The sequence below is a fragment of the Erythrolamprus reginae genome, chromosome Z, assembly GCF_031021105.1.
Source record: "Erythrolamprus reginae isolate rEryReg1 chromosome Z, rEryReg1.hap1, whole genome shotgun sequence".
Classification (NCBI taxonomy): domain Eukaryota; kingdom Metazoa; phylum Chordata; class Lepidosauria; order Squamata; family Dipsadidae; genus Erythrolamprus; species Erythrolamprus reginae.
The window spans coordinates 118,399,572-118,417,353 of record NC_091963.1 but is presented as its reverse complement, the minus strand read 5'-3'; the positions used below and the strand labels follow the sequence as shown (position 1 = coordinate 118,417,353).

At 42.2% G+C, this 17,782-nt stretch overlaps 2 protein-coding genes across 7 annotated transcripts in view; one reads left to right on the top strand and one right to left on the bottom strand.

The window, feature by feature from the left end:
- Positions 1-52: 52 nt before the first annotated feature.
- FUZ (fuzzy planar cell polarity protein) lies at positions 53-11,249 on the top strand. Of its 4 annotated transcripts, none has more exons than XM_070728933.1 (11): positions 55-312; positions 1,514-1,635; positions 7,153-7,237; positions 7,576-7,644; positions 8,061-8,165; positions 8,638-8,835; positions 8,919-9,014; positions 9,641-9,747; positions 9,912-9,982; positions 10,126-10,227; positions 10,731-11,249. In XM_070728933.1, the coding sequence occupies exons 1-11, from the start codon at positions 211-213 to the stop codon at positions 10,871-10,873; spliced, it is 1,200 nt and encodes a 399-aa protein (XP_070585034.1). In that variant the 5' UTR covers positions 55-210; the 3' UTR covers positions 10,874-11,249. The 4 variants fall into 4 exon arrangements, with proteins under 4 accessions (XP_070585035.1, XP_070585034.1, XP_070585032.1 ...); XM_070728931.1 differs by having other exon boundaries at positions 10,684-11,249; XM_070728934.1 differs by lacking the exon at positions 7,576-7,644 and having other exon boundaries at positions 53-312; positions 10,684-11,249.
- Positions 11,250-14,010: 2,761 nt separating this feature from the next.
- The window catches only part of LOC139154390 (AP-2 complex subunit alpha-1), a 41,132-nt gene continuing 37,360 nt past the window's right edge, over positions 14,011-17,782 (bottom strand). For all 3 annotated transcript variants that reach the window (XM_070728930.1, XM_070728928.1, XM_070728929.1), the window contains 3 exons: positions 16,036-16,105; positions 15,447-15,581; positions 14,011-15,201 (listed from right to left, as the gene is read on the bottom strand). In XM_070728930.1, the coding sequence (XP_070585031.1) occupies positions 15,124-15,201; positions 15,447-15,581; positions 16,036-16,105 (283 nt within the window). In that variant the 3' untranslated portion in view covers positions 14,011-15,123. The remainder of the gene's footprint in view (positions 15,202-15,446; positions 15,582-16,035; positions 16,106-17,782) is intronic.

The window sequence follows — 17,782 nt, the reverse complement described above, 5'->3', positions numbered from 1 at the left end:
ACCAATCATGCATGAGTGCAGTTGTTACCATGGCATCGCCTTTGCTTACATCCCGGCATACCGTGGGTTTACTCAATATGGCGGCAGTGAATCCGAAGGCTGAAAATGTGGGGGTTATTAAGACTAAAGGAATAGAAACAACGGAGTCTTGCGTTCGGTAGAGTTACTCCCGCTCCCAGTCCCGTGTGGAAAAAGGCTCCCTGGCTCAAAATGTGGGAGGAGGCGGAGAATTCCGTGACCTTGTTGTGCCTTACGGCCAGTAGTGGAGTGCCCTTATTCTGTAGGAGCAGAGGAGGGTCTACAAAGCGGCAGGTGAGAGGTGATCTGCTTTATATTCCAATTGGTAGCGAATCACTTTGCTTTAAGAAATAGTTGTTTTGTGGCGTTTCGCCGCCTTTGGGCAGCGTTGTTTGCCTACAGCTATCCAACCAAGTATCACCAGTAGTAATGAATTTGGAGTTTGAAATGAATAATGGAACTCTTTAAGCCTATGGAAAATATGGAACCCTGTAAACGTATGAAATAAAGTATAATGTATATTACCCAAGTAATAATCATAGAAATAATCTATGATTACCGATGTAGAGCTGTGTTAAAATATTGTGATGTTTAAAAATGAAAAATATATTTTTAAAAAAATTTGGAGTTTGCTCTCTGTTCTCCAGCTGTCAACAGTCAGAATAGACAGGGATCAACATCAGACAAACAATCAAGCAGGAAACAATATCCTAATCAAAGAACTATTACACACACACACAAAAAACCTCCATAGCCCCAGCAACATTGGCAGGCAAAATACTGTATATAAATGGAGAGCAAATCCCACACTCACTCGCACTGATGACATTACATAGTTGGATAATGGAATTCTAACAAATTCAAAGAGCAACAAAGACTTCCATAGTTCCAACCCTGAGCTACATATATTATCTTCTACTGAAAATATATGCTTGCCAAAATGCTGCATGTCAGGAGAAGATAATGATTGACTTGTTAGTCCAACAATCTAAGAAGTTGTGTAATCCTCGGAGAGGGTCGGCATAGAAATCCAATAAATAATAAATAATAAAACTTTCTTTTTGATTTTTTTTTAAATTAAAAGTTTTTAAAGTTTAGCATGACAAAAGAAGAATTAAAAATGTTTGTTATCCAAGTTGTTATCAGAGTGGGAAAAACGATATATCCGGCAAATGGTTTGCCTTAATCCATTTTGCTAAAAGTTATCTGTTAAGAAAAGTGAGGAAAAACAGTGCTAAATATTTTGGAAAACTTTTCAGTTTAAATAGACAATTGAATTGTCTAGTATCAGGGGTAGGCAAAGTTGGCTCTTCTATTACTTGTGGACTTCATCTCCCAGAATTCCTGAGTCAATCATGCTAGCTCAGGAATTCTGGGAGTTGATGTCCACATGTCATAGAAGAGCCAACTTTGCCTATCCCTGGTCTAGCTGTCTATTGTATCTTTATATGTTCTTATATGAATATTACACTAATGTTTATCTCTTCTTTCCCAGTTACCCTTTTCTGTAATTGGCTCCCTGAATGGGGTTCATATGTTTGGTTCCAATTTAGATGTCCAGCTGATAGCAGCCCGTACAGAGAATACTCACGTGATGTGGAAAGTGTTTCATAATAGGTATGTACAATCGGTAATATGTATGTCCCCAACTTGCTATGTTGCTAGCACGTGGTCTGTTTCTTCAGTAGGCATTAATGCCATGCTGGCTGCATCAAAACCAAGACCCGCATTCCACTATCCATCCTTCTAACCACCATCACCCAAAAACCATCCTAACTTCCAATCCAACTTCAACCAAGATCAACCCCCCATGCCCCCCATAAATCATAACATTCAAACCAAATCCATCCTAACCTTCAATCTACCATCAACTAAAATCAACTCCCAATAAACCAAGAGCAAGTATGCACACCCCTTACTTCTTCAATAACAACAACTGATAATCTTAAATGCAAACTAATGAATTCAAGAAGCTTTGTTAACAAAATACCTGAACTCCTTATCTTGCTAAAAACTACTAAATTCAACAACGCATTCCTCCCTGACGCCATTATCACAGTAAGAGACTATCACTTTTTTAGACCAATCTCTTTGGGATGTGTCACTTGCAAAATCATGGAATCAATCCATTCACATAGAAACTAATAACCTACTTTCCAACAAACAGTTTGGTTTCAGAAAAAAATTATCCCGTAATCTACAACTCCTACACTACAAAAACACTCAACCTGACCCGGGTAAAACAATAGATGCAATCTACATAGACTATTGCAAAGCCTTTGATTCAGTAATTCACAACAAACATCTTCTAAAAATTAAATTCTACAGCATCTCTGGACCATTACATGATTGGATAACAGCAATCCTGTCTAATAGACAACAAGTAGTCAAAATAGGAATTGCCATATCTAATCCTGCTCCCATCATCAGTGGTGTCCCTTAAAGCAGTATTTTAGGTCCAACACTGTTCATACTGTACATAAATGATCTTTGTGACCATATTATACACTGCTCAAAAAAAAAGGGGGACACTGAAACAACACAATATAACTCCAAGTAAATCAAACTTCTGTGAAATCAAACTGTCCACTTAGGAAGCAACACTGATTGACAATCAATTCACCTGCTGTTGTGCACATTCAACTTTGTACAGAACAAAGTATTCAATGAGAATATTTCATTCATTCAGATCTAGGATGTGTTATTTGAGTGTTCCTTTATTTTTTTGAGCAGTACAGTGGTACCTCTACTTACGAACACCTCCACATACGAACTTTTCGAGATACAAACCCGGTGTTTAAGATTTGTTTGCCTCTTCTTAAGAACCATTTTCACCGTACGAACCTGAGCCTGGGTGCGTGCGCTCTCTTACTGCGCATGCGCTCTTTTGCTGCCGCAGGGATTTCCCTGTCTTGTGACTGCCACCGCCAGGATTTCCCATTTGCTTGCCATCCCCGCCGGGATTCCCTGCCTCTAGACTGCCAACGCTGACTGTTGCCGTCTGAAGCGCCTGGGATTTTCCCTTAGCTTGTGGCGGCAGTCCAGAGGCAGGGAATCCCGGCCTCAGACAAGGCTCCCTGGCTTGCACTCTGTGCCTGGCACCCGCTTCCTCCGGGAGAGTCCCTTCAAGGCACCCAAAGTAGCGGGCTTTAACTCTCCACTCCCCCCGCAGGCTGGAGAACTGTCTTAATTGGAAGGAGAGGCGGAAGAAGAAGCGGAAGCGAGGAGGAGAGACGCATGCCATCCTCCTCTTTCTCCTATTGATCCCGCTCCACACCGAACAAATTAGAGGCCAAAAAAAGTGAAAAGGCTTTGTGATCGGGGACCGCAGCTGCCAGGGATGAGGGTGCGTGTGAGCGGGCAGGGAGAAGAAGGAGGAGACATAATGAATGAGGGTCTGCCTTCCCGCTTAGCGCGCCGAGCCCCCTCCTCAAATACCGAGCCGCTGTCAAACCCCCCCCAAGAGCGACTGAAAGTTCCCCCAGGACAGTCACAGGAGAAAGTCTTGGGGGGAAATGGGAGTCCCTCACAGTCGGTGTGGTGCGGAGCATCCCATTGCAGTGTCTCCCGTGTCAGAGCCCCCCAAAAACGGGCCTAGATCCCACGTGTGTTAATCCACCTACGAGGCTCCTTCCAGGTAGCCTCCACTGTCTCTCTCCCCCTCCCCCCCCGTGCCTCCTCCACCCACCGCCGAACAAGGATCCGAATGCCGGAAGTAATAAGACAAAAGGGGTGAGTTTTGGGATGCGTTTGCATGCATTATTTGCTTCTGCATTTTCCTATGGGAAAAATTGTTTCTTCTTACGAAGTTTTCTACTTACGAACCTGGTCACAGAACGAATTAAGTTCATAAGAACAGGTACCACTGTATAAGTAACGGTGTTCTCTTTCCCGATGATGTTAAACTATTTAATACCACCTACAACACTGCTACCCTTCAAAATGACCTTGACCATGTAGCCGAATGGTCTAACAACTGGAAACCTCAAATCTCAACCAGCAAATGTGCTGTCTTACACATTGGTAAAAAGAATCAGAATACTAAATACATACTTGAATACTAAATTCTGCCCCAGACGCCTGATGGATCCAGAAGGTTTTCAAAGGGCACTTGGGGTTTTGCCGGTTTCGCTTGTACACAGTTTGGCAGAGTCCTTTGCTGCAGCCTGGAATACAGCTGCGACAAAGGCTCTAGGCCGAATTGCGCCTTTGTGACCTCTCTTTGGCGACAGACCCTGGAGTTCTCCTTGGTTTACTGGGGAGCTCTGGGGAATGAAATGCCAGAAGTCTAGAGAAGCATTGGAGGAAAACTAGATCCGAATCTGACTGAACACTTGTAAAAACTCATATTAAGATTTACAAAGTGGCGATTAGGTCGACAAGAAGTGCCTACAATGTCTGCCTCATTGCGTCTGTGGAATCCCACCCAGCCGCCCTGTTTAGGGTGACCCACCCCCTCCTTAATCAGGGGGGAATTGGGGAGCCCTTGCAGGGTAGTGCTGAGGCATTTAACAAGTTTTTCGCAGATAAAATTGCTTAGATCCGGACTGGTCTTGACTCCAATTGGAATGCTGAGTTGTCTAATGACGAGTCAGTCAAAGTGACAGGGGCTCGTCTTGATTCACCTGTTTGGAGCGAGTTTGACCTGGTGACACCTGATGAAGTGAACAAGGCCATTGGAGCTGTGAGTTCCGCCATCTGTTTGTTGGACCCTTGCCCCTCCTGGCTGGTCTTGGCCAGCAGGGAGGTGACACAGAGCTGGGTCCAGGAGATTACCAGCTCCCCCCAGAGATTCGCACTGCCCCCACCCTCCTTGCTTTCTGAAAAAGTTTGAAAACTCATCTTTGCTGCCAGGCCTGGGGCCACTAGCTTCCCCCACCCCTTGACCAACAAATGTATTTAGAGTGACCTATTGAGTGAATGATAAATTGAGTGTTTTTAAGTTTTTAGGATCTTTTTAGGTCTTTTAATCATGATTAATTAAATTAAATCATAATTAGTCCTCGGAGAGGGGCAGCATACAAATCTAATAAATTAATATAATTAATTAATTAATTGGATCAAATTGTTTTACTATGTATTCTATATTTGTTGTGAGCCGCTCCAAATCTACGGAAAGAGGCAGCATACAAATCCAATAAATACTTCACTCCTCCTCTCACAACAAAATACTCCATCAGACTTGAAATACTGAAATTAGACAATTTAGACAATTTGCAACTATGTCACCTCTGAACTGATCTAACCATAGTTCACAAAATTATATACCAAAATGTCCTTCCTGTTAATTACTTCACCTTCAACTGCAACTACACATGAGCACACAATAGATTCAAACTAAATTTAAAACACTCTAGACTAGACTCCAGAAAATATGACTTCAGCAATAGAGTTATCAACACCTGGAATTGACTACCTGACTCTCTTATTTATTCCCCAAACCCCAGAATCTTCAACCTTAGATTGTCTAGTTGACCTTTCCCCTTTTCTAAGAGGTTTATAAGGGGCATACATAAGCGCACCATTATGACTACTGTCCCTGTCCTATAGTCTTTTTTTTATCATTACTTCCTATGTTATGTTTATAATATACTACTATCCTATATTTGTTTGACAAAATAAATAAATAAATGCTAATTTTTACAAGAATTAAAAACATCTTTCAGGTTTTATAAATTAAGTCCTTAGCATCAATAATTTTAGAATACTGAAACCTTCAATCCTTCAGTAATTGCAAAACTGACATATAAAACCTTCTGCTAATAATCAGAATGCTAAATATCTTTATCAACTTTTTAATTTTATCAACTATTTTTAATTGTCTCTGATTTCTTGAGTTTTTCTTCATATGAAGTGTTCTCCATGCCAGTTCAAATACTTGAAACAGAAAATTGTGTGATATGGAATTAAATATGCCTGTATTAATCTGCGTTGTAATTTTTGCTGATTTCCCATTGGCTGTTCAGTAGGCTGTTAATGCTTACCAAATTATGTGGAATAGCAACACACAATCCTAATAGTGCTTAATATTCATTTTCTGGAATATTGTCTATTATATAATTACTGTGTTTTCCTGAAATATTTTTTTGAACCTTGAAATAAGCACTTGGCGTTATTGCCATGTGCTCAAAAGCTCAATTGGGCTTATTATCAGAGGATGTTTTATTTTGGGGGAAATGGTACTTCTGTCTTGAATAATGTAAAATCAAAGCATTGATATACAAATACGCACAATTCAGTTTTATTTTATTTGGATATCCCATTTGTTCATGATACAACATTGGGCCTTCTTATTGAAACAGGCATTCTAACATATATTGGTATTATTACAAATTTTATTGCATGGTAAGACAGTCTAGAGAAAGGTTTTATTTCATTCCTCATGCTTGCTTAGGTTCAGGAAGGTTCATTTTGCATTTTTTCCCACCAAAGTGCAATTATTTCAGTTTAGGAGTTAGAAAGGGCTAGGGTTAAGAAATGTATTCTTTATTTTTGTCATTTCAAGTTATATTATTTATGCTGCCTTTCTTTTAGACTTCTAAACTAGAATGGGTAAAATGAAAAAGCTGAAAACGAGTAAAATGAGAACCTTATTTCATTTTCAGTTCTATTAATTTTCAAAATGTATTTTATACGTAGAGAAATTCTTCCAACTATTTCAGATCAACATAGAAGATTGGCCCACATCGGTAGTTTTTATTCATCTTTTCAACTAAATATGTTTCTAGATTTCCAGAGCTCTTAAATACACAGTATAAAAACAGGAAAAGGTTGGAATGAAGGAAGAAAAAAACAACTTGAGGTACAATTTCCTATTTAAAGAGTTGTTATAAACACAGCTCAGAGAGTAGAGGGAAATACAAGAAAGTTTCTAACAAAATTTTCTTTCCTATTTCTGTATTCACAAAGCAGTTTCTGCTGACACTGATCATTCCAGCTGAGTTGAGAGTATATCTAGAATTATCAATTTCTTACAACTATCTATTCTTCATTATTTTCAAATTCCAGTCAGCTTTAGTGAAAACATAATTTGAAAATTTGCAAAACATGGGAAATATATTTTTATGTGTATCTGCTGTAAATATTTTGCACTCAGATACTATCTTCAATTTCTCTTTTGTTTGTTGTTCACAGTATCACCCTCATTGTCTTGTCCTCAGAAGAAGATGCCAGTGATTTCAGTCTTGGAAGGCTTCTTGAGAATGTTTTCAATGCCATGGTGAGTGATCAAAAATGACCTCTGTAAAGGAAATTGGAAGATAAACCTGGTCCATTGGGCAAATAAATAATTTCAAGTAAAATAGTTATTTTATATGTTCATATAGACGGTATGTGTGCACATGGTTAAAAATCCTATGAGCCTATACAAAGCAAATTTTTCTCATCATGTGGAATTAAGTGGTGAGGTACCTGGTGATTTTTTTTCTAGTAATATAGATCAGTTAGTCTATTTTTACAGGAAAGGTTTGTAGTATGCTTTTGTTCTCCCTTTTAAATTCTCACAATTTCCCAAGGGTTTGTTTCGGCATCTGAATGGCATGATGTATTTTGATGCAGGTACTAGTTCTGGGCTTGGAAGAACTAACAAATGTTCAGAACATTGAACGTCTCAAAAAGGATCTAAAGGTAATGTCTGACCCAACTGTCACTAGAAATGTGGAGAGAGGAGTAAATGTATATCATATGAAAATGGAAGACAAGAATGTGGACTGCAGAGGAACTTTTACTTGGAAGATAACAAAGGATTCGTTTTTAGGAAATGTTTCCTTTTTTTCTATAACAAGCTCCTCGGTCAGTTGAGAGACTTCTTGCTAATGCTTTTATATCAAATGTTACATAGAGGAATATTTTATGCCTACTTTTTGCCTTAAAACCACTGCCTTTAGCTTGAAGCAGCAATGGCTTCTGTATTACATCAAGAAATTCTAACAGAAGAAGTGAATTAGTGGTAATTCTTACTGTTCGTTTTGCTGCTTAATAAACTAAATGTATGGAATATTTTAATCCTTTGCCACTTAATCATTTCTTGCACAATTCTCTAGTCATGTTATAAACTGATTGACAGTTTCCTGGAGCCAGGCAATAGCTGTGCTGATCTGACCCAGTGTGTGGAATGTGCTGTGATGCCCTCCAGAGCAATTCTGCAAGTGAGACCATTTAAATTTCTCTTCCTTCAATATGTCTCAACACATTCAATCTTTCAGTCTAGGATTTTGGATGCTGATGGAAAAATTGATCTATGAACCATTTCTCTACCAAAACACTTTAAATTAACTTAGAAATGTGGAGTATTTCAAACCTGATGCTTTAGTTCAGGTACAAATATACATTTTATATCTATTGTTGCTTCCTTGCCAAAGCGACAACTTTTGTGGATTTGTACACTAGCTGTTCAATCCCAAGATCTAAGTGTAAGTAAAGGAAGTGTTGATAGTGCCCACTCTAAAGTTATTTGTTGCATCTTATCATCTGTTTTAATCTCATACTAATGAAAGTTACAAATTGAGAGATAAGGGTAATTTGGAGAATTAGAAACAAATCTTTTTTTTAAAATTAAACTTTATTAAATTTTTCATAAAAAGGCAAATCTTAATGCTGTCTTGTTTTTTCCTGCTTCAGGAATGCCTAGAAGCCTTTGCCTCTGCAGCAGAATCCCGGTTTGGTTGCCTGGTTGTGGGCACTCATATCTTATGTGCAACTGAACAATGGTGGCAGCTTGCAGCCCCAGAGGCCATGCTACTGATGTGGCTTGTACATTCCCTTCCTCCACATACTTCCCGTGATCTGCCCGTTTACCTTCCCCAAGGCAGTCCCACGGTGAGCAGGTTAAAGATTTGAGGAGGGACGGAGGCAATATAACTCCATATTTCTAATTTTTCCCTGTCCCTTTGCTCCAGTAGGTTCCACACCGATTCTTGACCTTTCAGCTTGTGCCTGATATGGAAGTAGTATTGCTCTGTGGGCCTAATCCCTCCTTACAATGCCTGACTGATGAGGTGAGTGTGCTGCATTTCAAATGTGTCTGATCTCTTTGTCTAGAAGAACAGTTTATCACCATTCTTAAAGTATATTTGGAACTGGTGCATCTGTTTGTTGACCATTGCTGATTTACATACTGGGTTTAATGAAGGAGGCATGCTTGAAATACCATGTTTCCCTGAAAATAAGACCCTGTCTTTTATTTTTTTTGAACCCTGAAATAAGCGCTTGGCCTTATTGCCATGCACTCAAAAGCCCAATCGGGCTTATTATCAGGGGATGTCTTATTTTGGGGAAAACAGAGTAGCATGCAGCTACTCCAGATTAATGGTCATAGTGCAGCCCACCCCCCACCCCCCATTTCTGGTGGAGAGGTGTGGTAACATTTTTCACGTGACTTTGGAGATTTTAAGGATGGGAATAGGAGCAATTTATTTCTTGGTGAGTTTTGGTCTCACTCAGACCCTTTAAAATCCAGAGGAGTAAAAAAACAATAATAACAATAATCACCATTTGCTGTTGACTTTCAGTTGTATGGTTTCAGTTTGATGGGGTTGCCTAAGAGGTTTATAAATAACAAGATGCCTGTTGATCTTTGAAGTTGGAGCCAAATGTCTGTTGAAGCTTTTCTTTCTTTCCACAGCTAGTTAATCAATTTTGGCAACCATTGTTGGATCTGTTGAAGGCAACTGTCAGAGGCCCTGCCAGATGCCTACCGCCTAGCATTGTCCTTTCTCCTGATATCTTGGGGTGAGTTTCAAATTTCTGGGTGGTCCAAGAAACTGATCTCATTTAGGATGTGGACTCAATGTTTGTTAAACCATTGTCCTCTTTTTAAAGTGTCCTGCAACATTCAGGGGCAGTACTTTTACCATTATTTCCCTAGATATAAATCATGGGCTCATCTTTTACAGGTTACTGCTAATTAATCAAGACCAAAGGAAAAGCCTCTTTACTGTGCATCCTCATGGGGCTCCAACTGAAGGTATACTTCATACATTCTTGTACTAGGAGAGGACAAATTAGGACCCCCTTCTATTTTAATAATTATGAAAATCATACAATACTGACAATTTACGGGATGAACGATTAGCCTATTAAAATCTCATCCTGAACTCTTTCTTATAGGATCTGTAATGTCCGTGAAGAGACGGCTTCGTGCCCTCCGTTCTTTCTATGCGTTAGTTACTTCCTTATACTTTCCTTGTGAGAAGCAAGAAGAATATACAGGTATGTTCCCATCTTTCTGTTGAGAAAAATATTTGCACATTGAGCTTTTAAATATCTGACTATTCATAAAAAATGGAAGAAATCCCGTGTTACTAAAATAATCAATAGGCGCCAAGATATTTCTCAATTTGTGCTTGTATTGCACATGGCAAATTTGATGGCCATATATATGTATTCTTTAATAATACTAGAGGAAAGTTAATACTTTTTAGAGTAAATAGCAGCAGTATCTAGTGGTGCATTCCAGAGTTGATCTTTTTGTTGCCTTTCTTTGGAGTATTTATACCAAATCTGAGAGGATCCTGTAGAACATAATCAAAGATCTCACAGGGCACTGTGGGGATAATAGGAAAATGAGGAATATATATTGGGTATGTTCACTGTCCTGAATTATTTGTAAAACTTATATAGGTGGGATATAAATAAAATGAATACATAAATATTTATTTTCTCCAGTCCCTCTGCAGGAGGACTTTCATGCTGGTTTTTCCCACTCTCCTCAGCACTGTTATATGGTCTATACTACGCACAAAGCCTATGTTATCCATGGGAGGCAGCACCAGCTCTTCTTAATCTTGAAGTCAGATGTACCTACCTTTGCTTTACGATCCTTAGCAACCTGCACGTTACAGGCTCTCACAGCTGAAGATTCATCCTTTTGACTTATCTTGTTGAACTCGATGATGAAATTTGAACTGGCAAGCTAGAGCCCCTCAGTGTGGTTAGAATGACATATTTTCATTCAAATGTTGTTATGCAAATGATGATTTAGGCTGCAGAGAAGGATTTTGAATTCATGGAAATACTTCAGAAACAAGAGAAAGTGAATAATTCAATGCAATTCAATTCTTCTACCCTCTTATGTAAGTAGCAAGCAATACAGCGAATACAGCTGTATGTGATGACTAGTCTTTGGTCTCTATGCTCCATCTGTAAGAATTTTGTATCCCATAATTTAATGAACATTATGCACTAACATAATTTTATATTCTATAACTTATTAAACAGTATACACTAAGAAAGGTGCTTGGGCCAGTCTTAGCTCTAACCATGATGTAATTATGTAGAATACAGCAATTAATCTTGAGAACCAGTTTGATCAGCAGTCTCGAAACCAGGAGGCCACAAATTCTAATCCTGCCTTAGGCACGAAAGCCAGCTGGGGGACCTTGGGCCAGTTACACTCTCTCAGCCTAACCCACATCACAGAGTTGTTGGGAGGAAAAGAGAAAGATAAAATATATAAGTTCACCATCTTGCATTATTTATAAAAATAATAAAGGTGGGATATAAATAAATAGGTATGGAAGTTGCTGTGTGACAGAATTACTGAACTAAATTTTCCTTTTAAATACATTTCAGCATCGTAGTAGCGATAGCACTTAGGTTTATATACCGCTTCATAGTGCTTTACAACCCTCTCTAAGCGGTTTACAGAGTCAGCATATGGCCCCCAACAATTTGGGTTCTCATTTTACCGACCTTGAAAGGCTACATGTACTACCTCTCATGCATTCACCTATAAGTGGAAGGCAACTCTGTGTATGAGCCAGTGCAGGAGAGGGAAAGAGTTATCTTTACCAAAATTGATACTACTTTTATTTATAGCCAGCTGTTTATATACTATGCCAGTGATGGCGAATCTATGGCACACATGCCACAGGTGGCACGCTAAGGCATATCTGAGGGCACGCGAGGCGTTGCTCTATGTCAGCTCCAGCGTGCATGCTCATGCTAGCCTGCTGATTTTTGGTCTTTTCAGCCATTTTTGCTCTCCCCACAGCAAAAATAGGCCAACCAGGAGGTCATTTGTGTGCTTACCCTCAGCTTCCTTTTTGCTGTCAGAGGTCTTCAGGAACTTCTTTGGCTTTGAACAGTTGTAGCCAAGCCTCTCACATCTCCCATTTCTTCTGCAGATCAATCTGAAGCTCTATTATCAGTTGCAGAGGCCTTTCCTAAAGGTCTTTCCTGAAGGCCTCTGTAGCTGATAATAGAGCTCCAAATCTCTGTGGAGCTCTGTTATTGGCTACACAAGCCTTCAGGAAAGCCATTCCGGCTGCAGAAGTAGGCTGAGATATATGAGGTCTGGTTGCAACTGAAGGTAAGTAGTAAGACAGCTCCACTTCCTTTCATTTCTGAACTTCCAATTGGCCTGTTTTTTGCTGACCTCAGACTTCAGGAAACTTTTCTGAACCCTGGGGAGAGCAAATAACAGCCCAACAGCTTTAGTGATGCCTGTGCACATGTGCACAAATGGGGAGCGGGGGGGGGGGGAGGTTGTGTGCATGCATTATGGGTGTGGGCGCATGCTACTGCGTGCACCCTTTTAGCACCTGCTAAAAAAGGCTTGCCATCACTGCATTATGTATTTGCTTCTGTTACTTGTCATTAGAACAGGCGTTCCCAAGCTTGGCAACTTTAAGACTTACGGACTTCAACTCCCAGAATGTTCTGGGAGTTGGAATCCACAAGTCTTAACGTTGCCAAGATTAGAACATGCAAAGTGTCTTGATAATATACAAGTTTAAAACAAAAAAACCCTGTAGTACCATATTTTTTGGAATATAAGATGTACCTCTGTTGCCAGCCGAAGCGCCTGCTTTTGCGCTGGTGCAGCATCGCAAAATCCGGAGGTGGGTTTCCCACGGAGGGGAGCCTCAGGGGAATCCCACCAGCGCAAAAACGGGCGCTTCAGCTGGCAACAGAAGTCCAGAGGCGGGGCATCCCAGCGGCAGCGGCGGGTTCATAAGGTGAAAAAGAGGCATAAAAATCTTAAACCCCGGGTTCGTATCTCGAAAAGTTCGTATGACGAGGGGTTTGTAAGACGAGGTATCACTGTATTCTTGTGAATTTTGAAGGAGTCAAGCCAGGAGGCTAGATAAAGAGGAGAGACTCATTTGCTCCAATCTTAGACATAGAGTTGGGGGGGGGGGGGGTGTTTCCTCTCTGCAGACTTTGGTCATAAGGGACACACTGTTAATCTTTGGCTTAGCTTTTGGAGTTCTTGAAATGCAAAGCAATGAAAAGGAATTTTGCAAAGACTGCATTTTTACATCTAGGAGGATCATAACTGGAATGATTGGAGGATTTTCCACTTTCTTAATTGTCACACTTTTAAAAACTATCTACTAGTGGGAGTGGGAAAAGCACAGACCTTTCAAGGTGCCTTCCTCCACTACTACACCCCTAGTCCTCACAACACTAATTGGAACTGAAGTACATTTGTAGGCGATAGCAACTGTAAAGCATGCCATTGTGACTGCATTGCTTAGTAACAAAAATTCTGGCAATTCTAGTTGTCATAGTTGAAGTTCCTGCCGTCATGAAGTGAAGGTGTTATATGATCACCATCTGCTGGCTTCCCCACTGATTTAGCTTATAGAAAGCTTATAGAAACATTTGCAAAATGTTGCAAATGGCAAATGCATGACATTGTAAATTAAAGACCTGTCATGAGTACCATTTATTCAGTGTCAATTGTAAGTTTCAATGGTCACTAAAACAAACAAGGACCCGATCAAATGAGGGAGACACTATTTTCTTCTGCATTCATATTTGCCTATCTTTGCATAAAGGAAGAGAAGCTTCCATGCTTTCCACTACACAGAGAAAGCAATCCTGGTGAGGCTCAAGCTTACATGTTACTGGTTCCATACAACCTAGCCGAACATCCTATTGCAAGTGCTAGGGCCAGGCACACTGAAAACATAGCATATGGTCTGGGACTGTTCTCTATCCATTTCTACCCTGTCCGCATAAAAAGAGCAGTATGCAACAAGTCAGTCAGCGGTGTGGGGGTGACCCAGCCTGGCTTGATTCTGGCTCTCCCCCATTCTCACGGTTTTATTAGAGTCACATGGAGATAGATACAGGCATTCTAAACCCAGATAAACTAAGATGCGCTAGTTAACACCTACACAGCAGAGTAACATGGAGCCCGGGCCAGCATGGGAAGCTGGGACCCCAAACTAGCATGATCTGAACCCTTCCCCTCTCTTTTCCAAAATGCACGGAGGGCAACATTCCGGAGTCCATCTCCCAAACTCTTGTACCTGCTTAGAGGCACTTCTTCCTGGGAATTGAAAAGATGGTGAGGGGAAGCAGAAGAGGAAAGAAATCGTCTCTTTTCCTCTCATCTTCATGTAGTTTCCTTCTAGAGCTGAAGAAAGAGGCAGGATGCTGTCAAAATTACGTTCCCACAAATACACGTAACTGTAACACTGGAATGATCATAGCAAAGGAAAAGGAGAATTTACATCCCCATCCATGGGGAAAACACACAAGGCAAAGAAACACAAAACGACTGCCTACAAGAATACCCCCTCCTCCCCATAGACCCACACAATCCTATTCCTTCCCCCCCAGCCAGCTCAAAGGGAGCCAGAGAAGCTATCCCTTTCCACAGCATAAAGGAGAAAGTCCGTGAGTGAGAAAATAAAAGTACATATTGTAAACAAAACTAAAAATGCCAGCTTAAATCATATAAAAGTAGTGGTAACGGGTGAAGAATTAAGACCACAGAGTCCAGCCCCATCCCAAAATGAGATGGGGAACGGTTTACAGCATGGGACGAAAGCTAGCTTTCTTCCAAAAATTGCCCTTTTGCCCAAGGGGATGATAACTACTGAAAGAATGCCTTGCACCAACTCCCATCATCCCTCCCCTAACCCAATTTGATTTTGTCCAACCAAGGGTCCATACTTTTGCTCCCCCCTCGCTTATCCCTCTTGATGCTGGCCCGGGCTAGGCAATGAGAACACAGAGGTTATCACAACAACAGGCAGGGAGCAGTACAGTCTTTCTGGAGGCCCCTGGTTTGGAGATTGTTGGGATGAGATGTACAGAGGCATCTAGTGTGCAGGAATGGCCTCCCCTTCCTATGGTGCGGCAGATGCCTCAGAACTGCTGGGAAAGCAGCTCACAAAGGTGCTTTGAAACAGACTCCTTACTGGTACGAAGGGTCAGCCGGTACATCTGCAAGAAGGATAAAGGAAAGTTAATTAAGAGCTTAAACATTATGTCCCTTCAATTGCCCACAAACATCTTGGTGCTTTGATAAGCTCCCAGCTATACCTCCCTTTCAGTTTCATCTATATTTCCCATCAGTTCCTTAGAACTCCCAGAAGTCTCAGTTTCCCAATTTTTATATCTTTTATGTCAGTGCCAACTTGTTTGCCTGAATTCAGGCCTTCAGTCTTAGAGGTCTCAGGAGCTCTCACCTGTGCCTGAGCATTGGGTTCCAGTCGCAGCAAACATCCAACCTGCAATGCTTTCGTCTGGATGATCCCCGCTCCTACGTAGTTATCAGGGTTTGGATCCACTTTCTCCAGGAGTGCACTTCCAAGACCTAACAGCTGTTGGAGGAATAGACTGGAACTTAATTGGAACTATACAACTGCAATAAAGGGTCTCACTGCAAATTACACCCACCTTAGAAAGCTAATAATGGGAGGAAGATATACCTGCAAAACTGTTTCAGAAGTCTGTAACACAGACATTTATACAATGGCTGTCTCTTCTAGCTTGATGTTATGCCAATTTTCATAAGAAAAAAAAATCTGGTGATCAATGGAAAAATCAACAGTCCTAAATGTAATACACTAATATTCCCAAACTAATACTAAAAAAATGAAGAAAATGTGTTCCATAACTTCCCTGGACAACCACAATATCCAAAGCTTTAATCTTCACTCAACTGAGCAAATTAATACCATAGACATATCGTGATCTGAAATTAAAATAACTGAATTAATTGCCCTAAAATAAATAAAAGCTTGCAAGTCTTTCATAGCATTCAAAACAACTTACTTTTGCTTTTGTCACTTCTGAATCCATGGGTTGGTTTGCCTTGAAGATTTTCTGAGCTTCCTGTTGTGGCCTGCAGAAGAGGATCAGATTAGTAATTTACCGTATATACTCGAGTATAAGCCGAGTTTTTCAGCCCCAAAAATGGGCTGAAAAACCCGACCTCGGCTTATACTCGGGTCACCACAAGAGGGCGCCGGGTCACCACAAGAGGGCGCACCGCGGGAGCCCGGCAGACATTGCTGGCTTGGGCGGGTGTGGGAAAGGGCAATGTGCGGCGGCAAAGGGCGCTCCAACTGAAGCGGCTGTGGCAAGAGTGGGGCAGTTGCCTCCTCTCTCCGGCTCTAGCAAAGATGCCAGCCAACTGCAAGAGGGGAAAAGACGATGGGAAGCCGGTGAGGTGGGGTGGGGGGACTCATGAAGCAGGAATCCCCCCCCCCGACCTCACCAGCTTCGCATCGTCTTTTCCCCTTTAGCACGCCGTCGGAGCAGTTGGCTGGCAACTTTGCTGGTGCCGGGGAAAGGAGGCAACTCACCCTTCCCACAGCCGCTTCACTCGGAGCCCCCTTTTACTTCCCTCTTGCTCCTGTCGTCGTCTTGCAGCTGCCTTCCCTTCCTCGGGTCCAGCAAAGTTGCCAGCCAACTGCTCCGACGGCGTGCGAGAGGGGAAAAGACGATGCGAAGCTGGTGAGGTCGGGGGAGGGAGACTCATGAAGCAGGAATCCCCCCCCCCCGACCTCACTGGCTTCCCCTCGCCTTTTTCCCCTCGCACGCCATCGGGGCAGTCGCGGGGGAGAAGAGAGAGAGGGTGCCTGCGTGCACCCTTTCTCTCTCCCCCCCTCCACCTAACCGGCTTCCCCTCGCCTTTTTCCCCTCGCATGCCATGGGGCAGTCGTGGGGGAGAAGAGAGAGAGGGTGCCTGCGTGCACCCTTTCTCTCTCCCCCCTCCACCTAACCGGCTTCCCCTCGCCTTTTTCCCCTCGCACGCCATCGGGGCAGTTGTGGGGGAGAAGAGAGAGACGGTGCCTGCGTGCACCCTTTCTCTCTCCCCCCCCTCCACCTCACCAGCTTCCCCTCGCCTTTTTCTCCTCGCACGCCATCGGGCCGGTCGGCTGGTGCCTTTGCTTGAGCCTGCGAGAGGAGGCAGTGGGAGGAGTGGGGCAATTGCCACCTCTCCCCAGCTCAAGCAAAGGCGCCTCCAAAGGCAGCGCACACAGAGAGAATGAGTGCGAGCCTGAATGAGAAGCGGCTGGCTACCTTCTTGTGTCCCCGTTTGGTTGCGTTTAAAACCCAGAGCTTGAAGTTCTCCCTGAGTTGAGAGGAGAGGAAAACGTACCATTTGGCAGCTGATTGATTCGCACTTGCACGGGCTGGGTGAGGAGAACCCTACATAGCCTTAGGCGGCTGGGAAAGTGAGGGGGAGCCAAGGGAACAAAAAAAGGATCGAGAATCAGCTTTGGAAGAAGGTGTGTGTGTGTGTGAGCGCCTGTCCACCCTGCAAAGAATGCCAGCTACTTCTTTTTCCCTCGCTGAAACTGGGAGGGGTTTTTTTCTCCTTGCTCCCTCTGTGTGTGTATTTGTCAACAAATAAACCCTATCGGAGTTGGCAGGAAGCCCTAGAGCGGCGTGGGGGTGGGCTTGTGAATGAAAGGGAAGCCAAGGCAACAAAGAAAAAGGGGAAGGATGAATTTTGGAGAGCGAGTGTGTGTGTGTGTGTGTGTTTGTTTGTGTGCTTGCCTGTCCCCCCCCC

What these genes read in the sequence shown, in the direction of transcription:
- FUZ (XM_070728931.1), top strand. Translation starts at nt 211, where the DNA reads ATGTGGGAGGAGGCGGAGAATTCCGTGACCTTGTTGTGCCTTACGGCC. An exon ending in GAGGGTCTACAAAGCGGCAG is followed by an intron (nt 313 to 1,513) that starts GTGAGAGGTGAT and finishes CTTCTTTCCCAG; the next exon opens with TTACCCTTTTCTGTAATTGG. An exon ending in TGGAAAGTGTTTCATAATAG is followed by an intron (nt 1,636 to 7,152) that starts GTATGTACAATC and finishes TGTTGTTCACAG; the next exon opens with TATCACCCTCATTGTCTTGT.